The sequence below is a fragment of the Pipistrellus kuhlii genome, unplaced genomic scaffold, assembly GCF_014108245.1.
Source record: "Pipistrellus kuhlii isolate mPipKuh1 unplaced genomic scaffold, mPipKuh1.p scaffold_m20_p_1, whole genome shotgun sequence".
NCBI classification, from domain to species: Eukaryota; Metazoa; Chordata; class Mammalia; order Chiroptera; family Vespertilionidae; genus Pipistrellus; species Pipistrellus kuhlii.
In genome coordinates, this window is record NW_023425404.1 from 74346921 (window position 1) to 74373231 (window position 26311).

At 37.7% G+C, this 26311-nt stretch overlaps 1 protein-coding gene and 1 long non-coding RNA gene across 12 annotated transcripts; both read right to left on the reverse strand.

Annotated features, from left to right (window-relative positions):
- Nucleotides 1-3654: 3654 nt before the first annotated feature.
- LOC118726859 (MAP3K12 binding inhibitory protein 1) lies at nucleotides 3655-25718 on the reverse strand. Of its 11 annotated transcripts, none has more exons than XM_036452132.2 (9): nucleotides 25518-25718; nucleotides 22210-22329; nucleotides 20263-20523; nucleotides 20063-20159; nucleotides 17529-17594; nucleotides 17133-17285; nucleotides 12189-12286; nucleotides 6037-6075; nucleotides 3655-4451 (listed from the first exon to the last, which is right to left on the reverse strand). In XM_036452132.2, exons 1-9 carry the CDS (start codon nucleotides 25644-25646, stop codon nucleotides 4347-4349), a joined length of 1068 nt encoding a protein of 355 aa, XP_036308025.1. In that variant the 5' UTR covers nucleotides 25647-25718; the 3' UTR covers nucleotides 3655-4346. The 11 variants fall into 11 exon arrangements, with proteins under 11 accessions (XP_036308025.1, XP_036308016.1, XP_036308044.1 ...); XM_036452123.2 differs by having other exon boundaries at nucleotides 3655-4454; nucleotides 25518-25717; XM_036452151.2 differs by having other exon boundaries at nucleotides 20263-20487; nucleotides 25518-25716.
- Nucleotides 7258-9084, reverse strand: LOC118726903. The gene is made up of 2 exons (XR_004990432.1): nucleotides 7959-9084; nucleotides 7258-7873 (listed from the first exon to the last, which is right to left on the reverse strand). It is a non-coding gene; the product is annotated as an uncharacterized LOC118726903 (long non-coding RNA).
- Nucleotides 25719-26311: the final 593 nt, after the last annotated feature.

The window sequence follows — 26311 nt, forward strand, 5'->3', positions numbered from 1 at the left end:
TCTGAGATTTTGCTTTACTGATCAATTTCATCAGTATCATTAAATCTAAAGTACAGTTGTCTCTTTGCATTCACCTTGTGATTCCTTTAATAAGTGTGAAAATTATTTTCTTCTATTTGCCATTATCACTAAAATGAAAAATTATAAACTCTCACCTGTATTCATTGAAAGCCTTACAGGTGCTTTCTCTCCAAATTTATATCTTCTTGAAAGATGATACAACACTTTGGGCAATGCTATATGAAAACTAAAGGATTTTGCAATAGTGACAATTTATTTTACTATTATGTTCCACTTCTAGGTGATTCTATCATTGTTCCATTTGGGAATAACTGATTAGTGATAGTTAAATAATTCTTGGGATCAAAATATCTAAAAAGATGTAGAAAAATTATATTACTAAGATCCCATGATATATCTTAGAATTATACAAGGATCCAATGGACCTAGGTAGGAATTGAAAACTATGAGTTTTATTCTATTTTTAAAAAGTAAACTTTCTCTTTATCTTTTGGACAATATTAGGAATGATTAAAGTGATTAAATATCAATTCTTATAGGTAGATCTGCTCAAAAAACTAAAATTTTGTCCAATGGACCTGGATGGTACGTCTATGGTTAAAGAATCCTAAGTTTATAAAGACCAACTAACTGTTCATCAGTCTAGCTCACAGGGTCAGAGTTCCCAGTCCATGCTTTCTTTGTTGGAATTGCCCCTCATTCCACAAAGGCCTGGGCAAGTGTTCTCGGAAATCCTAACACTCAACCACAGATAATTAACTGGTCCAGGGGTGGATAGTTGACCCAAGTTAAGAATACAAATTACTCATTTTCCAGATTTTGAAGCATAAGAAACAAACATGGGACACTGGAGCCAGAGCTAGGTCAGAGCTAGCAGCACCACAAAGCCCAAACTCTAGACAGCTAAATGGCAAAGAAGCAGGAAAGAAGACATCTTCAAAGAAGCCCAGCTAAAATGGAGTGGAGAGTATACAATTGGGACAACATAATCCAGTGATGGGCAGGAGGTGACAAAACCTGACTGAAACTCCTGCAGTTTGAATTATCCACATTTTTTAACAAAACCCATTCACTGAAGTCAGAATTGGGTTTCTGTTTCTTGAAAACAAGAAATCCCTTGCCGAAACGGTTTGGCTCTGTGGATAGAGTGTCGGCCTGTGGACTGAAAGGTCCTGGGTTTGATTCCGGTCAAGGGCATGTACCTTGGTTGCAGGCACATCCCCAGTAATGGGTGTGCAAGAGGCAGCTGATCGATGTCTCTCTCTCATCAATGTTTCTAACTCTCTATCTTTCTCTCTTCCTCTCTGTAAAAAATCAATAAAATTTTTTTTTTTTTTTTAATCCCTAAAACAGAAATAACTTATTTTTCTCATGGCTTTAACTGAAAATCATTAACCATTGAGGTACCATCCAGGTCCATTGGACAAAATTTTAGTGCTTTTGAGCTAGGAATGAACTAGTAACCACCTCTGAGTGAAAATGTACAGCTAGCTGTGGAGTCAAAGCGGGGGGATGTGGGAACGACAGGGGTGACAGCGCCTACTAAAACTCTGAGTTATCACTGGAAGTACCTTATTTCCCCGTTCCGTGGAAAACTGGTAGCATGGAGGTAAAAAAAGGCAAACTAATTAAACAATTGTCTAAAATCTCTTAGGATAGAAACCACATGTCACAAAAGGTAAAGCTTCTGTCAAATGTTGAAATGTGTTAGAGATAATTAAAACTCAGTGGCAAAGAGGGTTTTCTGTACCAGGTTGTCTGGTTAAAAGCAGATAGGGAAAAACAGGAAATCACATATTTATGTTTCATTAAGAGAAACCCTTTTCTGCTCAGATTGTTGAAAACCAAGTCTAGGTAACCCTTGCGAATTTGGAAAAGCTCAGGGCTCAGGAGCCTAGCAATTGAAAAGAAGGTATCCAGCAGTAGCTAGAAGTAGAGGAAGCCCAATAGACTACCCCACTGCCAACTCCTAGGAAAACACTTCCTAGATTGGAATGTAACCTGTGGAGGGTAGGACTACTTAGGGAGAGACCAGGGAAGTGGTCCTGTCCTGCAAACCTCTTTGCAGTCCCTTTTTCTCCTTTCTTCTCTTGAGGACAGGACTATTAAGAACAATGGGTCTAAGAGCCAAGTAACAAAAATCCTGCAAGGGCAGTCATTAGGTAGCCTGATGATTAAGGGAGTAAGCTTACTCCCACAGAAATTCCTGGTATGCCTTTTAGTCAATGATACACTCAAGAAAGACACTGACTGAAAGCCACTAACTGAAGTAGCCATCACCAGAACTTTACTCTTGACCAGGCACCGGTACCATCTCTTCTGGCGGCTCTGACTCAAGTGGGGGAAAGGATGCCGGCACCAGACAAAATTCACTGAAGTGTAGAGAAGAGGACTCTAATGTCCTTTAGAGGAGCAGGCCTGCAGGACAATAGCAAAAAGGAAAATCCTTCTGATGGCCAGATCCTAGGACTGTCCGACATGACTTAGGATCTTGTCTACTGCCAAGGGAGTCAAGAAACAGACTCGACATTCATGTAGGGGTAGACTAGTGACCTGTATGTCATCCTGCTTTCTAAGTTTCTTGCCCACCTCTAAGTCAGCCTGTTTTTCTAAGTGATTGTTTTTACTGACGGTTTCCCTGCTTCATTGGTGATGTGATGGTAGTAAAGTGTGCCAGAAAACCCAGAGGGGGTCATTCTGGCAGGATGGTGATTACAAAGACCAGATGGAGACTGAGGGACAGGCATTTGTGGCTGTATCTGAAATACTGGAGCACTTTAAGCAAAACTGTCTTGTAGAATGAGTTTCCTCTACAGAGAATAGTGGTAAGAGTCAGTGGTATTGGCCTAGAGCACATTCACTTCTTGAGAATGATTTCGAAACCCCATTTTCAAGGCTTCCACAATGGTTGTGCAAGATGGTGTGCACACTGCAGTCTTAGAGGTTCCTGCCCCACCATCCTGTCCACAACTGACTGAGAGCCCTAAGAGATTCAGACAGGTAATCAGCAGAGGTCAGCTGCAAAATTCTGCAGCACTGGGTTCAGCGTGTGCACCATGGCAGGGGCAAGGCACGAGCAAGCCAAGGCTATGGAGACAGGACTACCAGTCACCTGAGCAGGGAAGCAGAAAGGAAGAGGCCTTCAGAGAAACCAGTTCATAGAGAACAAAGCAGATGCATAGATGATCATTGTGTAAGAGAAAAAGAATGAGGGAGACAAAGGGAGAGCAGAAAACAAGGAGGGAAGAGGACAGACAGACCTAGACAAAGAAACAGAGCCAGAGGCAGCTACAGACACAGAGATAAACTGCTAAACTTTCCAGACACCACAACACTCATCTGTACTTCTGCAATTAAGTTCAAGATTTCTGTGTGTATTTTTCAACAATTCCTTTTATAAACTACTTTAGGTAAGACTTTTGATTCTTACAACCAAACGATTCTTGATTTAAACATCTGCTCCTTGATTGTAGCCGCATCTTTTTAGTGTTTAATTTGCAACTATGGAACTATATGTACCACCTAACATTAACCAGGGTAGGTACTGTAAAAAAAGTGAGGCTCTCAAGGAAAAAGGACTATAATTTGTAGTATTTTACAACGTACCAAAGACAGACTTGGTTTTAAGTAGCCTTAAACAATAACAGCTAACATTTACTGTGTACTTTCCTTGGGCCAGTTTCAAAAGTCGTACATGCATGATTCCACCTGTTTGTTCTTCATGACAAACACTCTATTATTACCACTCCCACTTCACAGGTAAAGAAATTAAGGCACAAAGAGAGACAAATAACTTACTCAAGGTCATACAATCAATCAATAAGGGAATAAAGGCAGAATCTACTGTTTATTTACATTAAAATTGACATTTGAAAAAAAAAGTATGCATTCATTTAAAATTCATTTTGGTCAATTAATTTTTATTGAATGCCTACTATATACAAAGTACTGACTTAAACTAATAAACTGGTTAACATCAGTGTTACAAATATAAATACGGCTTTTAAATATCACTATTCAAAACAAATCTTTCTGTGGGACACACACACAAAGATGTATTTTCAAATTAAGTTTCTTAATTTCCAAAATACCTCCTTTAAAACAGAAGGAAATAAATTCTGACAATGCTATGTTCAATGCATTAACTATTTCATAATTCATTGGGATATTGGAAGATTACTTGCTGCAAGCTGGACTCGTCTGAAAATAAACCTAGACTTCGGAGGGATGTCTACATTGATAAATATGTATCCATTTAATTAATTGCAGGGTAAGTAATACACAAGTATATAAAAAAGTAAAATGACAAAGATGAGACGAGTTTTTCATGGGAGGTGGTGAGTTGCCATGGAGTCCGCTTCTCTTGATTTCCGAAGCAGGGCCTGTTTGAGAGCACTAATTTTCTCATCAAGCTCAGCCAGGGAATAGTTCTGCTGTAAACAATAAGAACACAAATTGCTGAATAAGACTCTGAAGTATCTCAATGCAGATAAAGTGATAAATGAACTATAAATATTTAAAATATCCAAAAGCATGATAAATGTCTCTTTTTCTAAGAATAATTTTAAAATTGAACCATATATGTTGACTCTATCATAAATTTTAAGGTATATAATAACAAGGCTTAAAATTCTTTCTATTTTTTCTTTCCTTTCCTAATGAAAGCTCTCCTGGACCTTTTATACTTTGAAAAGATTATAAAAACTTTTTAAAAAACTACTGATTATATTAATAATCAGTAGGGAAAAAATTAAAGTTTAGGATTAGCTTAAGTGCTTAAAATACCTAGAAATTCTCTTTTTTTATGGATCAACTGCAATCAACTACCTCTCCTGGAAAAAATGGATGCTCTCAAAAATTACTCAAAATTGTACAATAAAAAAAAATAAGTAACATGCTACTCTTGAAAAATAAGCCAACCTAACAAATTTTTAGAGTTTTCCCCCCACTTTAAATTTATATCACCACCATTGAAGGGTAGCAAACCTTATAAATTATGATTAAACTAATCTATAATAATATATAACAACAAAAGCATAATATGCAAATGAACCGAACAACCAAAGAACAGCAGAACGACTGTCTGGACGACCTTTCGGACAACCATGCTATGACACACACTGGCCCCAGGCCAGCCAAAGTGGGTGTGATGCAACTGGTTGGGGGACGCCGCCATTGCCCCATGATCACCCTAAAGAGGGAGGCCCAGGCCACCCTCTGCAGGGTGATCGATGTGGGGAAGGGGCTCTTCGATCTATTGCCCCAAAGAGGAAGGCCAGGCACCAGCCAGCAATGCTGTGGCGGGTGTGTGGGGCCGGCCAGCGATTGCCCCACAGATGGAGGCCCAGGCAGGCCAAGCAATCACACCCCACGCCTGTTGTCCGCAGAGGGAGGCGACCAGTGGCGGGGGAGGGAGGGCCAGCATCACACAGATGGCAAGCAGTGGCAACGGCCAGGGCAAGGACGGCTGCCAGCAGCGGGGGAAGGAGAGCCCCAATAGGCCCTAATCGCCAGCCAGGCCTAGGCACCCTACCCAAGGGGGCCCAGATTGCAAGAGGGTGCAAGCTGAGCCAAGGGACACACACCTCCCCTCCCATGCACAAATTCTGCGCACCTGGCCTCTAGTTCATATAAAAGTACTATGGACAAGGCTGGGCTGAAGGCAGCCTCTGGCAAACATTCTTCTTTGATTTAGATGCTGCTAATGAGTGGCAGCTTCAAAAGGGGAAGGAGTGAGATTTAAATCACAGTACTTAAGCATTTACTATTTTTCAGCATTTTGTAACTGATATATCCTTCTACCATTAACAGATGAATATAGACTCTTATGTTTATTAGGCCCATCTGACTTATCCTATGCCCTTGAAATAAAATTACTTCATTAATTTATGCTGCCCTTTTTTAGTTCTAAGTTCCAATGTATGACCTAAAAAGCAACCATAGTAGAAACTTTTAAGAAAGGTATAAAACTAATCAAACTATTTCAGAAGCTAAAATGAAAATGAAATAATTTACCTGAGGTGGTTGAACTTTTCTTCTTTTGCCAGAAAAGTTCTAGATTAAAGGAAAAAAAAAAAAAAAAAAAAAAAAAGAAAGAAAATTAAACAACCAATACTTATAAAATCTAAACAATTTCCCTTTATAGATTACTGAAGAAACAAACAAGTTTCCATTATAGAGTACTGGCAGAAACAAAGCCCACAACTCACCAAGCATTATCTGCAACCAACATACACTTGTGTTTTGGAAGTTACCCTCCAAAGATGTTCGAAGTATATACTAGTAACATCACAGCAACAAGCTTGTCCCTGGCTACACACACTTCCCCATTAGTTCTCAGCTTCTATGGGGCTGAGTGTTTGTAGAAAGAGGTGCTCTGAGGATGCTCTTAGTTTCCTTTTTTCTAACATTTCCACCCCAGGATACCGATCAAAGGCAGAGCAGACAGGACAGGGAATGTGGAACGCCAGGCCACGGGGTGAAGCGCGCGCGCGCACACACACACACACACACACACACTGACTACAAGGGGACAGGGCTGTGTGAGCACCACCCGCTCCTGTGTGTGACTCTGGGGAATGCAGGTCCCCCCACCGGTCCTGCCTGTGACGGGCATGGCATGGGCCCAATTCTGGCCAATGAGAAAGGAGGGCCTGCTGGGGATTAGGGGGAGAACTCCTGAAAAAAACTTCCTCACTTCTGGATACCACTGCGCCTGGACAGGAGAAAGTGCTGTAGTCATCCTGCTGTCTGCCTGAGGAAAAAGCCATCGCTAAGCAGAGCTCACCGGGGACGAGCCCAATTCTCTTAAAAATAAATAAATAAATAAATAAATTACACACACACACACACACACACACACACACACACACACACACTACTGATTTCAGAGAAGGAAAAAGAAGAAGGAGAGAGAAACATCAATGATGAGAGAAAATCATTGATTGGCTGTTCCTGCACGCCCCCCCCCCCCCCCCCCCCCACTGGGGATGGAGTCTGCAAGCCAGACATGTGCCCTTGACTGGATTCACTAAGTCTGCATCCACTAAGCCATACTAGACAGGACGAGCCCAATTCTTTGACAATCATGATTTACCTGATAGCAGAGCTTTCAAAAGGTAAATTAGTATATTAATTAGTACATTTAAGAAAGAAACTGTCAAGGTAGGAGATAAATTTTACTCATGAACATTTCTGACCACTGAGATCAGAGGGAAGGTGAAAAGTCACACTTTCCTTTGTGTCAAAAGCTGTTTCAAAGAACATTGAGGTGTGCCTCTTTGCAGTGTTATAAGTGGGAAACCATTCAAGTGTTAGAATTATTAAATATGGGGAAAACTGCTTCTATTATATAAACATGCTCCTTCCTTTGCCAAACTGAGCTAATACCTCTGTGGGGCCTACGGGCAAGGGCTTAATGTTTAAGTTGGCCACTGCTCAGTCTCTTACCCTCCCAAGAGGTGGCTTTACACCCGCCAGATGAAAATATACTCCCCCTTGTTTTCCGAACAGCTTAATCTATAATTTCCACGTCATTGAGCAATCAGATTATTATTATGACACTGAAGTGAAAAGTATCAGAATGAGGAAAATGAGGACATCAATGGTTCAATCAATGGTTAAAAACAGTAAAATGTAGTCTTTGAGAACTTATCTTAGATCTGAGCAGAATATTTTGACAAGTAGAACACTTAGAAACACATACATTGTGAATACACTGGACTAGCTTTAAAATGTATTGTTTTTAGGCACAAGGTGGACATTTTTAACATGTTTTGGTACCTGAGAGAAGTATTTGAGAGCACACTAAATAAATAGCTAGACAGACATAATTTTTTAAAATGCCACTATCCTCCTATTATTTCACCTCACCAGGTAATTTATAACTACATTTACAATGCCCATGTCCTGATGAAGAGGTGATTACACTTACACACACACACACACACAGGTCTGGGGAACCCAGGCTCTAAGGAAACTCAGAGGTAAGTCAGTCTCCTCTCTGACCCTTCCTTACGTGTAACCAGTTGTTAAGGACTGATTTTACAGGGCAGTGTCTTAAATGTTTCTTCCCTTCTACTCCCACTGCCCTAATTCAGACCTTCATTTCTCCCTTGTGTGGACAATGATGCTTCCTAAACTACTTTCCTTGACTCCAATCTTTCTCTAACTCATACTTCATAATGCCACCAGATAGGAACCTAAATTACAGGTATGTTTTTTTCCTCAGAGACACTGGAAATGCAAACCAGTTCCTGGGACCTTCAAGGCTCTCCAAAATGCCTGCAATTTAATTTTCCAGCTGGATCCAGCTGTTCCCTTCATGCTTCAGGCCCACCATGCATGGATTATTGACTTGGCCTTTAGCACTCCCCTATTCCGACACTTCCCTGAGACACTTCCCTGAGAACCCGAAATTCCCATTACAAAATGGAATTAAGATTCCGCCTGTCAGTGCTGTGAAACAAAGTTTACACACCTTCAAAAGTTCAATAATTAACTATCAGCCAAGGCCTATCCATTCATTCACACATTTATTCAATGCATACTACATTGTGTGTTAAAAGATGAACAAGACAATTCCTGTCCTCCAGAGATTCAAAACAGTGTGAAAAACAGATGTGTAAACATGTAATTATAAGTGATAAGTGCTATCAAATGAACAAAGTGCCATAGAAATATACTTGTGAAGCATGTTATACTTAGTGTTTTCAGGGGTCATAATTTAAAATCAGTAAGCAATACTTTGGAAATAATCACAAACATTATTACCTTTAAATGGTCTATTAAGTGATGCCCTTAAATTTTTAAAAAACATTACCACATTCATATCTTTCCATGTTGAATGTGAAGGGTAAAGATCTTTAGAATGATTGTATTAAAGGGGCAACAAATATTAATCTTTGCAGTAATTCCTGCATATATATGTTAACATTTTTAAAGAGTTTTATGTCTGTTTCATAAATGAACAGAACTTTAAATGGTCTAGTTTTGTTTTATAAACCCAATGCAATTTATATCTTTTTTTCCTGGTAATGTTTCCCATTTCATGTGCTATGCATCAATATTACCATGATAACAAATCTCTGTTCAATAGTGAGAGGCTTCCCTGCGTTTAGAATTCATTACATGTGAATCTGGATTAAACACATTTCAATTAAAATCTTTTCAGAGTTTAGAACTTAATTTCTATCAAAAGTTTAATCCTTAAGAAATTTAATGAGCTCAACTTTCCTGTACTTTCTAACTTAAGAAGCTAGAAGGCTGAGATGCCTTTGTAGTCTTTCTGTATACTTTTGAGGGACATGTAAAATTACGCATTGCCATGTGTGTAATCCCAGCATGAGGATGGTAAGAGTGGCAAATTACGTGCTATGCTCTCTGTAGGGTGTGTTCAACTCTCACGTGAGAGGACTTTCCTAGAGCAGGTTCTATTTCAAGAGAGTAGTGTGACTCTCAGAGATGGCATATTCATTCTGTCTGGTAAGGAAGGGTGAGTATTAAATCTTTTTTTCCCTTTGGGCTTGGGGCCTATGCCATCTATATACATAGGCCTTGGGGAAAAAGTCAATCTGAATGTTTAAACCTTTCAGTGTTTTGTGCTTCTTTGTAGCTCACTATTAATTTGAATATGTCATCTATAATAATAAAAGCATAATATGCTAATTAGACGACGGCTTCCGGATGAAGTTTCGAGGGAAGCCTGGGTCCCGGGTGCCTGTGGGCGGCTGTGGGAAGCCCAGGTCCCAGGTGCCAGAGGGAAGCCGGTGTTGGCAACCGGGAAAAGGCCTACTCTAGCACAAATTTCGTGCATCAGGCCTCTAGTTTCCAATAATAATCCAGAAGTGATCCTTCTAATCAAATACGTATTATATAGTAGATTGGGGGATCTTCTTTAAAAGCACTAGTTTTAATCACATTACTTTTATAATGCTTCCTGCCCTGAAGTTAGGTAGTCACCAAGTTTCAGACCTCAGGCTTCTGACATTCTCAGTGTTCTTACCCATTCTGTGTTTTAACTATTGTACCTCCTCCACACAGGCTTTTCCAGCTGTGGCAAGTCTAAGGCATACACCTTGGAAGGCTTACCTGATATTTCTATTCTTATCTGTTATGACTTTAAATTCACATTTCCCCCCAAAATATGCTCCCCTTCAGATTTTCTTATTTCTATTAATGGTGGTATAATTTTTCCAACCAGAAACTGGACTCACTCTTAGTCTGTCTCGACATATTATCAAAATTTGTCAACTTCTCTTTTATATTGTCTCCTGCATAATCTTTCCTATTCTCATTCTCATGTCCATAACGCAGGATCTCACTTCACACCTAATACTGTCTTATTCTTAGTCTCCTTTTTCATTTACCTCCCAGGACGATATTAGAAAAATCTTCTAAATAGTACTTGAACAGGTCATTTTCGTGTTCAACAGCATTTAAACTTTAGATACTTTAAACTTCTGGGTACAGCATTTAAGGTCCTCTATAATCCAACTACTTTCACTTCTTTAACCAAATGCCCTGAACATTCTACCCTGTGTATATTAGATCCCCAAAATAAGATTACTATTTGATGAGCTTGTTCTTTTGTTAACCAAGTGATATAACAGAATCAAAATCAGAGAGAAGAGCAAATGATGGGGCAAGTTCTCACCCAAGGCATCTAACACTATAGCACTCTCTTCTAAGGTTAGGTCTATTATTAACAAGAATTACATTAACAAGAAACTGAACTGGGAGAATAACCTGCCTAGAGATTACAGAATGAAGGCAATTAGAATGGGAAAACTTATGGTAGATTGTTTAGGAAAAGGCATAAAGTCTCTATGACGTTTCCTAGAAAGATACATTAAAAAAAAATTCTAAAAGTGTAAAGACCTTTGTAATTATGTAGTACAACCAACAAATCTTAAATTGGACAAGTGAAGGCTAAAGGAATTGTGTGAGTTATCCACATTTATACAGCTACTTCATAGATAGTTTCTGAAACAAAATAACTGGTAATATTCTCTGAGGTTTTACCATGTGCTAAGTAGGTGACAAGTACTTGACTGGTGTTGTATAATTTAATAATTGCTTTAGCCCTTAGTACTTTAATAAACCTCATTTCACACTGAAGGAAGTAAATCACTAAAACTCACTCTATATATTTTTAATCTTAGGATTCACTGCTCACTTTTGTTGTGTAGCTTGCTTTTCTCTTCATCTGGAAAAAATTCTTTTCTGTTCCTCACTGTAATACCCAATTTAAGACTTTGGAAAGTTTGATGCTATACCTAAAACAATTTAAATATAATTTCACCAGTGACTTATGCTCTAAAATATGAGTTTTTTTATATAACTTTTCAGAAAGTTTTAGAAAAATATTACTAAAAATTTAGTAACCTAAAAATTTAGTAAACCAATTTTGTTTACTTTTACATTTTGGTTTTATCTAATACTTTAAAAAACCATACACAAACATCCAGCCCTCAAAAAAGGCAGGTGTTATGGATAATCACCCCTGAAGATGGAGGGAAATACAATGAGCTCAGAACAATTTGTTTGAAACATGATGATGTGACAATAAGGTATTTATCAACACATTATTTCATATTTTCCTTGGAAAAGAGATAAGAATGACTGAGTGAATGAATAAATGCCTGAATTGAAGAATTAGACAATATAGACTAGTCTTTCAAAAAGTGCAGTGCTAACATAAAGAAAAAGGCAGGGTGGCAGATCGAGGTGCATGTGTGCTTAGTATGGGGTAGAAATGTAAACACATATGAGCTGAGGGAAGGAGTCTATAAAGAGTGAAGGATTAAAGAGACAGAGGGGATAACTGACAGAGCAAGGTGCCAAAAGAAGCTTTTGTTTTATAAGACAGCAAATTCAGAGTGACAGGATGGACTATTATCCAGGCTCACTTATCATACCATGAAAATGGCTTAAATTTGAGAAACTGGGTACAAAAGCACCCCTTTAAAAAATTATGAATCTATAGTACAGTAATTGGAATAACATTTTTTAAAGATGTAGGTAATCTCTTACATAGAACTATGTTCTATTCATCTCTGAATTATTAAGCATCTCATATATAGGATATCAACGAGTAAACTGTTATATAATAAAGAATCCTAGAATAAAATAACATTTAGTTATTTTTAAAAGATACTTATACTTACTACAGATTGAAAATACTCAGGAGAGATGCCTTCCAATTCAAGGATTTTATCCTCAAGTTTTTTAATTCTCTGATAAATGTCTCTTGGCACAGGACCACCTAAATACATTTAAAAACATTCTGAGATACTACTGAACAATTCTTCTTACAATTTTTATTCTTAAAATACCATGCAAAGATACATTTGCATAGGAATGGGAAATATTTAAACTTACGAAAATAAATGAACAAGAGTACATTAGAATGAAATTCTTAGCTCACATTTTCCTATTATACACTATGGGATATATTATCATACTATACCTCTCCCCAAGCCCCATTTATGCTTCCTATATTGCTAGGAGTTTTGTTTTATGTTAAATTCATTTTATAAGATATTGAATATTTCCGGTATAGAACAATTTGTATTTCTGAAATGCAGTTATAACTGACAATTCAATTTAGTGTTTGCAATATCCAATACCACTTTCTTCCATTTATTTTTTTAAATTTCTTTATTGATTATGGTATCACATAACTGTCCTCATCCCCCCATTCCCATCCCCAAACCCTCCCCACTATGCCCCCCAACCCTGTTGTCCATGACCTCTGGTTAGGCTTATATGCATGCACACAAGTCCTTTGGTTGATCTCTCTCCCTTACCCCCACCACCCTCCCCTACCTTCCCTCTGAGGTTAGACAGTCTGATCGCTGCTTCTCTGTCTCTGGGTCTGTTTCTGTTCATCAGTTTATGTTGCTCATTATTTCCCCTAGATGCGTTAGATCATGTGATACAAGAAATACCTTTATAAGAACCAAAATTGAGACAAGCCATAATGGTTATGCTGAGAGGCAAATGAATCAGTCGTAGTGAGTTCCTTTCTGGGTCAATAGTTCTTTTGAGTCCCAATTTCAATGTCAAACAGTTCCTTATGTGTACCTGTCAGCCATGATATTTCAGATCTGGTTGGTCACTTTCTTCCATTTATGTTTTTCTCTATATGCCATATTTTCTCCTTTAACCTAGAACTGCACTAAGAAGGAACTTTATAATATTTCTTTACTAATGAATTTTCTAGGGTGGAGGGTGGTAAAGTAATGTTACTCAAATTTCAAGGCTATGATTTTATCCCAAATCCTTTCACTTCTCACCACCTCCTCTGCAACCATTCTGGTCCAGACCACCACGATCTCTCCCTGCATCAATACCACATCCAAACTGATCTACTAGCTTCTGCCTTGCTCCCATACAGTCTATTCTCAACACAGTCTATTCTCACAGACTAGACTTTAAAAATGTACGTCAGATAATGTCATTTCTCTGCTCAAAACCACATCTTACTCAGATTAAAAGCCAAAGCCTTTGCAATAGTCTACAGATCCTACACAGTTTGGACATTCTTGCCAAACTCCTATCATTCCAGTCACTTGATTCTTTTTTTTTTCTTCTGTTGCTCAACTAGGCCACGTACTCTCTCTGTTTCGGCACCTGTGGTTCCCTCTACCTCCATATTCACAAAGCCTGTTCTCATCACCTTCAGGTCCTAGCTCAAGTTACCTTATTCCTAAGGCCTTCTTTGTCCCTGGAAGATTCTCTCTTTCTCTCTTAACTCCATCAGGAAATACTCCAACTAGATTGAAATCTGAAAGTCCCTGAATCATATTTTGTGCCTATGTTTTTTGCAGATGAGGTTCCTTTTTGGAATCCTTTGCTCCTGAAAAATCCCTACTAACCCTTCAAGGGTTCAAATGTGCCTTTACCAGGGATACCATCCCTTGACCTCCCCTGAGAGCTGAACACTAACTTTGTGTCCCTACCATACATGGCACATATCTGAAAAGGTAAAATGAACAATCGTTCCTTCAACAAACACCTGAATGCTTGCTTTGTGTCAGACACTGCACTAGGTAAACAATGAACCTAATTAACAAGTTTGCTCTCAGGGATCTTACTATCTAGCAGAGGAGACAGGGAGGACCAGGTGCTGAGATTATACAATAAAGCAGTGATTGCCAACTAGTGGTCCATGAGGTCCGAAAGGTTGGTGACCGCTGCAATAAGGGGTAATCCACACCAGAGAGGGACCAAGAGGGAAAAGCAGGGGCAGAAGAAAAAGCCTGGGTAAAAACCCTACAGCACAATGACTGGAAAGCATGGGAAGCCCAGAAATGTGACTGAAATTATAAGTGTAGTTCATGCTATTTAAAATTACTACCCCACCCATCTAAATTTCCCTTCCCTTCTCTTATTAAGTTGCTTTTATCCATAGCCCTTCTCTCCTAGTACAGCATATAGTTTATATACTAGAACTTTTGTTCACATGTATTCTCAGTGCCCAGAGCAGTACCTAACTTATAGTAGGAACTTAACAGCTATTTGTGGAATGAATGAATAAGTACCAAGTTTGATATATATATATATATATATATATATATATATATATATATATATATATATATATGCAACAGAAAACCATTAAAGAATTTTTAGCGGGGGAGTAGCAAGATCAGATCTGAGCTTTAGAAAAAAAACAATTGGGCCATAAGGGAGAAAACTTGTCTCAAGGAGAAAGTCCAAGGGCAAATGACCAGTTAACATCCTTCCATTAGTCTAAGACAAATAATACTGACTTCCTAGAGTAGTAGCTGGGGAGACAGACAGAAGTGGGTAGATTTGAGAGATATTCTGAAGACAGAATCAACAAAATTTGGTGACTAAATGAGGAGGGAGACGCAGACTTTGCAACCAATCTAGGCTTGATTTCCAGCTGTCACTTACTATCTTGGGCTTGAACTCACTGAACTTCAGTTTATTTATCTAACAACAACAACAGCACCAACACCTCACAGGAGTACTGTTAAATATTGAGTTAACATATGCATATTTTTAGAGTGACTAGCACTTAGTATTAGTCATTAAATGTTAGTTCACTTTCTCAATGGCATTTATTTACTTACTAGTGGCTCGGTGCACGCATTCGTGCACATTGAAAAGAAATTAATTAGAACATTTTAATATTGCTATTCGACCTTTCTTAATAATAAGTGTCAACCAAACTCACGATTAACAATGACAGAATGAAACACGTGTGTGATTAGCGCCAGCGAGAGCTTTATATGTATCATGCATGTGTGAGTTAACTTAGCCTTTTATAGATATAGAATAAACTTGCTTAATTAGACCTGCTTTCTGATTTTGCTAAACTTTTTCCATTCCAGTGAAGCACCCCAACTTTTCTTTCAGGTAATTGTCAGCAACACAGCAGTAAATATCAATACAACAGATTATTATTGTAGATCATACAGGGAGAACGAAGGGTAAAATATTTAACTGCAGCAGTGTTTGACTATATGCTGTGCAGTTGAGAAAATCTTAAGTCATTTTCAAGGTCCACCATTTCTTCTTTTCATTCGGGTCAAGTTTCTAAACTTTCTAAATCTCCATTGTCCAGCTAATGAAAAGAAAATAGGATTCTACCGAATCTCCTATCTACCTATTCCAGGACTTGTGTGAGAATCAAATAAGATGAGGCATGGAAAAATGCTTCACAGACATTTTGTTAAAGTAAAATGTTTCTGCCGAAACCAGTTTGGCTCAATGGATAGAGCGTCGGCTTGGGGACTGAAAGGTCCCGGGTTCGATTCGGGTCAAGGGCATGTACTTTGGTTGTGGGCATATCCCCAGTAGGGGGTGTGCAACAGGCAGCTGATCAATGACTCTCTCATTGATGTTTCTGACTATCTCTCTCCCTTCCTCTCTGTACAAAATCAATAAAATATATATATTAAAAAAAAGTGTAAAATGTTTCTAACTGGCTAGAAAGCAAATTGTGTCCTTGGGCTGAAGAAACTCCAAGGAGGCTGGTTGCTAGGGAGAGGAAACCAGGTGTTGCTATGTGATGTCATTACCTGGTGCCCATAGCAACCATTTCTGAGTTGGGCTGGGCTATGGGCTGCATTTTGCACCATCGGGTCTCAGCAACCTTGGCTGGAATCTGGTGGGCTATCACTCTGGGGTGATGGTGGGGTGACCTACTTGGGGGAGCTGAGTGTTGCTCTGTTGGTGCTAGGTCCACGGTACCTTTTCTTTGTAAATGAACAGTGCATGTCATGGCAGCTCCTGCACTGAGTGTCTGCCCCCTGATGGTCAGTGAGCATCAAAGTGACTGGTTGGATGGTTGGAGGGACACTTAGAATATTAGCCTTTTATATCTATCTATCTATCTATCTATCTATCTATCTATCTACCTACCTACCTACCTACCTATCTATTAGCCTTTTATATCTATCTATCCATCCATCCATCCAGATCGATCGATCGATCAATAGATAGATATGCTTATCCTCACTGGAAGTTCCTTGAGGACTAGAATTATACTTATCAATACCCTGTACCTAGCACAGTGGATGATAGGAATGAGTAGTGGTCACAGTGAAGTTATGAATTTGGCAGCAAGAAAAAAGACTACATTAGTTTCCATCTCTGATTTTAATAAACTAAGAATGTCAGGGTATATTTGGAGCCTGTTCTCATTCTATAAACACTCTCAAATTGGTGAGAAGTGGAAGGGGGAGAAGAGCAAAAACACATGAACTATTGATATATACATTCCTTGAAACCAGGGAATATGTTTTGTTTTTGTTTTTTTCATTTTTGCACCAACCAGAAGAATGATTTTGTGGTGTTAAATGTTTTTACTGATTTCAGATAACGAGGAAAACCGTCACTATAGATCACTTGCCTCCTGCATGCACCCCAATTGGGAATCAAACTGGAAACCTGGGCATGTGTTTTGACCAGGAATCGTACAGGATGACGCTCATCCAAATGAGCCACACCAGCAAGGTCCAGAACAACGTCTTGTCCAGATGGGTGCCCAGTGAAAATTGGTAACTAAATGAACTGGAATTCCGTTAGCCACTTGCAAAGGTACATTATGGGACACTGCGCAGCACTCTGCTTACCTGCCTGCAATCGCAAATGAGCTTCAATATTTTGTAGCCGTTCTTCTACAGCCTGATTACCACAATCTCGGGGCATGCTGCTTGGTTTATGACCTGATCCTTGAATTCCTTCAGGTCGAGTCTGTGGTCCATATGTATTCACAACTCTAGAAACTAAGTTAAGAAACTTTTGAGCCTATTACAATTCCATTTCAAAAATCAGAAATTCTTTCTTCCTGACAGTACTTTATAAATATATTTTTTTCCATAAAGACCATCTAATCACAAACCCAAGTATGAAAAAAGGCAGGATTTTTTGTGTTGCTTTAAAAATAAAATTTAGATAGGAAAGTGATTTTTATTCCATAAGCCTCTCTCAGTGATAAAGACATATAGAAAAGACATAAGGATACTTACCTTTTACATGACTTTTAAATCCAGGGTAAGGGGTAAAAACGGCATCAGTTCTTGCACAACTATTTTCTAAGGAGAATATAAATGAGTATAAGTATACTCTTAACTTTAAATGTAGGAGATTTTGACAAACTTCAAATAATTCATATTAATTAACATATTATTCATAAGAAATATAATTTTAAGTAATAGTAATTAATTTACTATAAAATACAGTATAACATTTAGTGATCTTTGCCCTCTAAAATTTATAATATCTAATCTTATCCAATTTTCAGATTTAGATTTATATACATAGAAAAGTCCTCAACATTCAGTAGCATAGTATTTTTAATGAATGCCAATATCCCTAAAAAACCATCTGAGCCCCTAAGGGAAAAAATTTATATAGTCTAGAGAATATTTTAATTCTAAGTCAAAGAGGCATTATTCACTTTATTTCAACATAAAAATAAGTAGAACTCATTATTTTTACTGAAATGTTTTTTAAAGATACAGTATTTTTTTATGTTACTTACAGATTAAATCAGTGAACACCTAACAAAAAGGATTAATTATACATTTAACACATTTTTATTTCATAATTCCACACAAAAAAGACCTCTAAACCTTAATGCATACTTTTCCACTTTACCTAGATTTCCAATATTCATTTAAAAAACCCTATCACAAAAGCCATCTATCTACCTCTTTCCAGACCACCCCTTTCAAAAGAGTACAATTTTAGGAAATATAACTTGTCAAAATTTATTCTCATTTTTTTCTAAGGTGAAGAGTATAGTTTCTTTCAAATTAGATATCAAGAAATAAATTTAAAAACAAGGGAAACTACTAGAGAGATGTTAGCATAATATATAAACATTTCAAAAATTGTAAAATGTTTTAAATTACATGAAGTAAATCCATCCACTGCAGTACATTCCCTGAAAAAAAAAAATTGCCTTATTTTATAATTAAATGGTCAAAGAGATATAGAGAAAGAAAATTCTTTTTCACCATGGAATTTGATTTTTCTAAAAATAATCACTATTTATATAACTAAGTCAAATTGAGAAGTATAAAAAGGAACACACTAACACACTATAATAATACATTTGTATTTTTTTCAATCTAAGTTTTCTTAATAGTTCTGCTGACAAATCAAACTCTACGAATAAAATGTCAAAGTCACTTACCTTTTATATATAGGTACTAGTTTATCTTTCTTTTTTGTTTTTATTTTGAGACACCTCAATATATGTTTTAAAGGGCCAACACTTCTCCATTCCCTTCCTACCATTTCATGGGGTTAAGGGTTAAAAAAAAAAAAGCTATCATCCATTTGGAGCTATATTCTAAATATATAGATTAAATGACCCATCAGACAGAAATTCAGCGTGGTGTGAAGATAGTGCTAGTCACTCTCCACAGCAATTCTTGCAGCACTATTTTGAGCCAGCAACGAATTGAATGGGCCAAGGAATCCTGCTGAGCATTTCAATTCTTGTCAATTTCTATCCCCTGGTGGTTTATAATAATAGAGTTAGCAGGGAGAAGAGAGGAATAACATTAGTGACACATGTGCTTGCTCCCTCAACAAACCCTTTCTTATAGGTTGCTTGCAGTTGAATTGCAGTACCTGAGATTTTACAACTGTTGCACCTGTTTTTGAGAAACTATAAGAAAATAATACCAAATCTAGAGATATGAACATACAGTGTTAATAGAAAATGCTGAATTTAGGACCCAATTTGAGACTGCATTATTTCATTAAGAGAATCAGTGTACCAACGTGATAAAAGTCAATTCTAGGTTCATCTGACAATTCTATATTCATAATAATTAGTCACGATATTAGAGGCAACAAGAAAAATGCTCATTCCAATTAGGAACTCTTCTCCATAATTTTTATAAGACTACTTGTCTGATTACCACTGTGATACCTGAGTGATCTATGCCAGAGCTTTACAGTATTTTGTATTCTGCAGCATACCTACAGACCTGTAAATACATTATAGCATCAAATGGGGATGAAAAGGAGGATCTGATGAAAATAGCAAATTTACATATGCACTATGAAAGTAAAGGACAACTTGGTTTTATCATGATACAAAACATTTCTAACAGCTCAGAAATAGTGAGAAAACTGCTCCCTCTTGAGGACTATTAACTTTACTAAGTTCACTTAATATAAGTTCACATCATAATTTCATAAGCACATTTACAGGCATGAAATTTATACAGTTTAGTTCCTTCTTACTAGTGAGAGCAAGCAACCCTGTTACCCACACTTCATCTCCATTTCCTAAAACATTTCACCTGTGGTAAACATTAGCCTTTTATTACATTAGCATTTATTTGACTTCTGTGTAATGAAATCATTTTGCAATATAGTCTATTATTATACAGAAGGACATTCTGCTGCCTTAGTTTCTAAATAAACTGCTGAAATAAATTGCATTCGAAATGTTATTCATTTTTAAAAACAAATGAAAGATCAGAGCAACTGTAAAAACTGTTCTTAAATTCCTATGAAAATTATTCCTCTAAGTGGTTACCTTGATTACAATCAATAACATTGCAAAATTCCCTGACGTTGTTTTCATTGATTTCAGCTTGCTTTCTTTCAATAAATGCAGATATTCGTCTGTCAATCTACAAACAATAAGTATGCATGTTTAAACAATTCAAATATAACCATATTTTAAAAATAATACTCCCCCCCCCAAAAAAAAAAAACCACAAAAAAACTTCTTACTTCTGCTTTCCCGGCCTTTATTTGAACTACTTCTGGATCAAAATGGGCCTGTGTCTTTTTCTCATCTCCTAAATCACAATCTCTGTGCTTTTCTTCCTCCTGTAGGTCTCCAATGGGAAATTTGCCATCCACTTCATTCTTGTGCCTTGTTTCTGCTTTTCCTATCTCTTCAACAACAGTTGTATTCTCCTCTTTAATCAGAGGCTGAAGTTTTGCTAAAAAAGGCTGAGAAGAACACAATGCCATCTGCTGGGGTTCAAACTGATCAAAACTAATTATACCTTTAATATATTTATATATTATAAATTTCTGCTACAAAAATGCAATATTTAATATCAATTAGGTAAATATAAAAAGTTGGTATATCAGAATACATAGATCTGACCATATTTGCTGTTCTCTACTATTATGACCATTATCATTTATTATCAATCTGTTTTTTTTTAAATGAGAGAGAAAGAAAACCTGAGGAAATTTAAATTTTTCTTTGAGGGAATCACTCTGTCACTCATCTTTTATTTTGTGCCAAATCAAAGCCTCAGCCTTTGGCACCAATGCCACTTAATTAACATGTCATTCAAATGCCTCCTCAGAACACTAGGCTTAGTATTTTTCCTCCTTAACACGAGAGCCAGTGCTCTCTCTCAGCAAAGCCCTGCATTATCACTATATCACTGGAGATTCTCCACTTGAAACTGCAGTTGGCCGAAGTGAATGAGAGAGCACAGACATGAAACACATAGGTGTTATGCTGAGTGAACACCCAGGCTTTTCCTGACAGAGCACAGTATCTTCTTGGGTCATGAAATCAAATTTTTACAAAGAAAATGAACAAAGGAAAAAACCTACCAAGATTCATAGCTGAAAAGAGATAGATGCCTATCTCTATACTAGAGGGGGGAAGGGAATGCCCTTGTATAACACTGCTCATGTTCCCACCACAATTAGGCCTCGACTGAATTCTACAGCTCATTGCTGCTGCTCTTTAAAACTAGGGTTAACTAATACTTTTAACATAAAACAGTCAAAATTTTCCATAAAGTCATTGAACAGAGGGTTGAAAATTAATGTCTATCCCATTAATCAAAACACACCAACACTTGCCAATTATTTTTTCGTATCTACAATTTTGATTGATATATCAAATACTCTTCTGAAAATCTTACATTTCAATAGCAGCAAACTGACCAATTCAAACAGTTCTTCTAGTTACCTTTTTAACACTTCATATTTTATATTTTGATTAGAGATAAATTGCAAACTTACATCAATTATAATAGCAGACATGTTCAATTGGAAACCAGCAAGATCATAATACTGTTCAGTTACTGAACTGATATACTATATAACATAGCAATACTATTATAAATAACAATTCAATGTTGACTTCTAATACAAAGTATGAATTATTTCAAACTGTTAAGAAAAAGAAGAGAGAAAATAGTGACTGGATATTCACTGAGACATTAATGCCACAAAAATTACTTTCTTTTTAAAAACTATGCTGAAACTGTTTAATTGCAATAGACACTCCAGGATGTGTCACGCTGGGATAATGCCACTTCTTGAACCACTGAAAGCACTCCATGAGCCTCCAAACTCACCCAAGGCATGGAATCATTATCATAGCATGACACACACCTGCCGTGTCTTATTGCTTAATTATAACCCACCATAGATGCAACTGCATTGAATTTTCAGTGCAAGTCTACAGTTGAACAGAATTGCATTCATTCAATCTTCATACCCACATTGCCTATCGGGCTATATTCCCGTAACTGTCCTTATCACTATGTAAATTGACACACTTGGGTTCAGGCTGGATGAAGTAATCTTTTATTAATAATACTATTAATACAGTGTTAGGATAGAACTGACAAATACTCCAACTTATAGTTTAACTACAATTATACCTATATCGAGTTATCATTTTAAACAAGAATTTACCTGTAAATACAAAATGTGTTGCTCAAGAGCACTAAACAGCAAAGCAGGCTGGAGTGCCGAGAGGCTCTGGAGCTTGTTCCAATCGATTGCAATTTTCACCACATCTTCTCGGAGGTTAAGCTTCAAAAGGGCACACCAGCAGCATCACAAAAATCACACAATTAAACTGTACATATATGGGATTGCCACACATAAAAAATATTTCTATAAAGTAACATGCCTATTTAGCTCAAAGTTATCAAGTTTCTAATGATACATTAAAACGCTCTATCTAGTTATCATTTTTAAAAGGCCAAAGTGCAATTTTCATTAAAAAGTGGAATGACATGTCATTCTAATTCTATTCTTGGGTCTGTGTAATGGGACGAACTTGCAGGTGATACCATCCAAGAAAGATAAAAAGAAGAGGCTCTTCTGATACTCCAGTATCTAAAAATCTATTGATGAGAAGCCAAAATAGGCTTGCCCTATTTTCAGAATCCTACTACTCCTGGCTCAAAGCATTAACCAGAGGGGGCAGGCACATTAATGAAAGTTCTCATATACACATTTCCTCTGAAATATATACACAAGTACATAACTGAAATATATCATTACTCTGATGTCTTCTGAAACATATTTTTATTGTTTTCAATAAATTTCTTAAAATTTTAAATAAAAATTATTCACATATATTAAGAAGTCTGGGGATAAATGACCACATGTTTATCTACTTCAAATAAAATTAAACTATTATTCAGCTGTACAGATTTGAAATTGAAAAATAAATGCCTTTCTACAATAGTGAAATAAATGGTCAGAGAATGGATGGAATGACCAGATCTTCTGCTAAACAGTCTTTTCTAGTAAACTATGACGGTTCGTTATATGACAATTTCTTATAAGTTAGCTAAGTGTGACCCATTTGAATAAAGTTGTATATGGAAAGCTACCAAGAACCTAAATATAAAATTAATATTAAAATCAGCAAAAATTTTAGAGGAAAAGCCTCCATCCCCAGTCTTTCGAATGAATAAAAGAAAACTACCATAGTTTATATTAATTAACTAAGGTTTTACATTAAGATTACCACATTCATCTTGTGTTAATGCATACAAAGACTCTGTTAGACCACACTATGTATGGAAATAAACTATTACTACGGTTTTACATACAGTCAACAATACAAATTTATGAATAGTTTGGAGATAAAGCAAGCAATCCTTAACCAAAGCAAATCATCAACTTTTCTAGAGAAAATAACTTACAGGAATCATAATTTTTGGATCATATTCTCATTTCAATTCAGCAAAATTATCTAAGCCTTCAAGTGTACTTGAAGTATAATTTAAAAAGACCATATAAAAACGTCACAAATTAACTTTAAAACTATCCCAATACATCCAATTATTTATTCAACAAATTCCCTATTAGTAATATAAATTTTTTGCATTTCTACCCTATAAAATTTGTCAAAAAAAAGTATTAGTCTATTAATATGAACTATTTAAATATATATTTTCAGTAAAAACTTTGTCAAATTAACATGAAAATCCAAGTTAAAAATAAATGATTCTTCAGCTTGGTAAAATGGGCTATCCTTAGGCAATCAACAGTTATAATTTGAAATCTGAAATAGAAAATACTTTTTAACATTCAACTTTGTTTCCTTTTGCGTGCTAATAATACAATAATGCTATACAGAATGAACTTAGACGTATTACATTTAAAAACAACTTTAAAGTTGTTGCGAAAAGAAATAGTGATTTTCTCCGGGGGCAATTTTATAAGTATAGTACACTGGCTTCCATTCTTTAAGCAATCCATGTCAAAATTTAAAGAGTATTATCAAAATGGTTACATTTAATTGATGATACTATCATATTTTTAACACTTGTATAAATGGACTATATACACTGTGTCAAGTAAATTTGCCAAATATTTACTCTAAATATTTCTGAAAAGTATTGTAATCACATATTTACTTGTATTTACAGAATACTTGGATGGTTAAAATTTTAAATAAGTTTTAAAAATTCAGTATGCCAAATATTTTAAAAGACATGTTAAAATTATTTACGTCGTTTAAAAAAAATCTCTTCATTAAAACAAACAAAACCCCCACAAAGCTTAAAAGTTCCATGTCCACGCCAGAAAAAGTTCTCAAACTTTAAAAACCATTTACAGGCTTTGGGTCTTAAGACTGAAATATTAATGTCCCCAAGTATTTGAAATATTTTTTATAAATCCATAGCAAATAACTGAGTTTACAAGTTACAGCTTTTAGTACATTCTATTAATAATTGTTCCATTACACCAAACTGAATGCTTAACTTAGAGCAATGCTCTCTGTAAATCACGATAAATGTATTAGGCCTTTTAAAATACTTAAGTAATTTTTTTTAAAAGGATTCTCCATCCACCCAAGGCTTTAAAAAATAATTTTCACAAATCAGACAACCGCTCTGTCTTCATAAAGTGCGTTAACGTTATCTTTAACACAAACGCCTGTTGTGCCTACTGCAGGCTCTAGTACCAGCCCCATAACAAACTTTTATAGCCGGAAGATACTCCTTTTTTAAAAACAGCCAAACTTATTTCCAAGTTATTTCTCATTTAAAATCTGCTTTGCACTTTACATCATGGAACGAAATAGTGACTTGCTGAAAGAGCCTAAGGAGTACTTTTATTTAAACAAAACTTGATTAGGACGTTCCTGCAAAAGCTATTTAACAGTCAACTAAACTAGTTATTAAACGGTCCTGTTGCAAACAGTATCCACCATAAATAACTAATACAACTTTTTGTTAGAAGTATTTCATATGAATTCCTTTTATTTTTCCTCCCCCTTTGAAAGGGACATTGGTGCACACAACGAGTGGACACAAGGAAAAAAGAAACAAAGTCAGCGGCTCATAGCAAACGATACAAAAAGGCGGAGAGCTCTCGCAGAAACCTCAGGCCGATCTAACCTAAGAGTCCGCCGGAGGAAAAGGCATCCTGAGCGGAGGAGTCCGGCAAACCCTCAGAGGCGCTCGGCTTTCCAGCCGGTTTCGCTCAGAGCCGGGGTGACAGCCCCACGCCCTCCGGGGAGAAGGGCTGCAGGAGGTGCGGCCCGCCCCGGGCCCCGCGCTCCGCCCCGCGGCCACTCGCTCCGACCGCGGGCGGCGGGGCGCGGGCGCCGCCCCCGCCTCCCCTCCTCCACGGGTCCCCGCAGGCCGCCGCGGCCCCCCAACTTCACCGCCCCGCGCCCCTCCCGCCGCCTCCGCCAGGAGCGAAAGGCGGGGCCGGCGGTTTCCGAGCCCCAGCTCCGCCAGGCCGTCACTCACTTGCCCGGCCAGGGTGTGCAGGGAGCGGAAGACTTCGCAGAGCACTTCCTGGGAGAGGCTGGGGCTGCGGCTCTGCTCCAGGCTCCTGTCACCCACGCACGGGCGTCCGTGCTCGGCGGCAGCGGCCATGACACCGCGCAGGCCCCCCAAACCGCAGAAGAGCGCTCACGACCCACCCCTCCTCTCCGCTGCCTTCGTCGCCTGGCGATGACGTAAACACGCCGCGCCTTGGGAAGTTCGGGACCGCGGGGGCCGAAGCTTTGTCTGTGACTGACAGGCGCGTGCACCAATCAGGGGCAGGATCGCCCACGCCGCCGGCTGGGAGTGGGTGATTGCCCACCTGCGCGGGGCTGGCTGCGGCGGCGGTGGCCGCAGGTGTGGTCCGCTGAGGGTCGGCGTGGGGAAGCCTCTTGAGCCCCTGGAGGGCCCAGAGGATGCTTATGAGGGCTGATAAGAGGAAACTTCTGATGAAATGGTACATGTTTAGTCCCAAATTAAAAGTTGAAATTTTAACCTGTCACTGTGGGGTGGTCTGGGGGAAAGATTGCTGCTCAGGTGTGCAGGGATATTTCCAAACCTTGGAAAGTGGAATTGCCCTCATTGGACAGAACGTTTTCAGCTCCACGTGGTTGTTTAAATTTTACGCAAATTAACGTCACTAATTTTTCATTCGAGGGACGGGAGGATAGAAACACCAAAATGCTCTAGTATGCCTCATTTACAATCAAGAGAATGGTATGCGAAATACGTCAAGTTTTAAAACGTGGATCAGTTGCTATTCCCTGAGGATGCAG

Excerpts from the sequence above, each read along its gene's own strand:
- LOC118726859 (XM_036452123.2), bottom strand. The coding sequence starts at position 25,646 with ATGGCCGCTGCCGCCGAGCACGGACGCCCGTGCGTGGGTGACAGGAGC. Across the intron at positions 22,330-25,517 it reads TGCACACCCTGGCCGGGCAA|CTTAACCTCCGAGAAGATGT; the intron begins GTGAGTGACGGC and ends GCCCTTTTGAAG. Across the intron at positions 6,076-12,188 it reads CTGAGTATTTTCAATCTGTA|AACTTTTCTGGCAAAAGAAG; the intron begins GTAAGTATAAGT and ends CCTTTAATCTAG.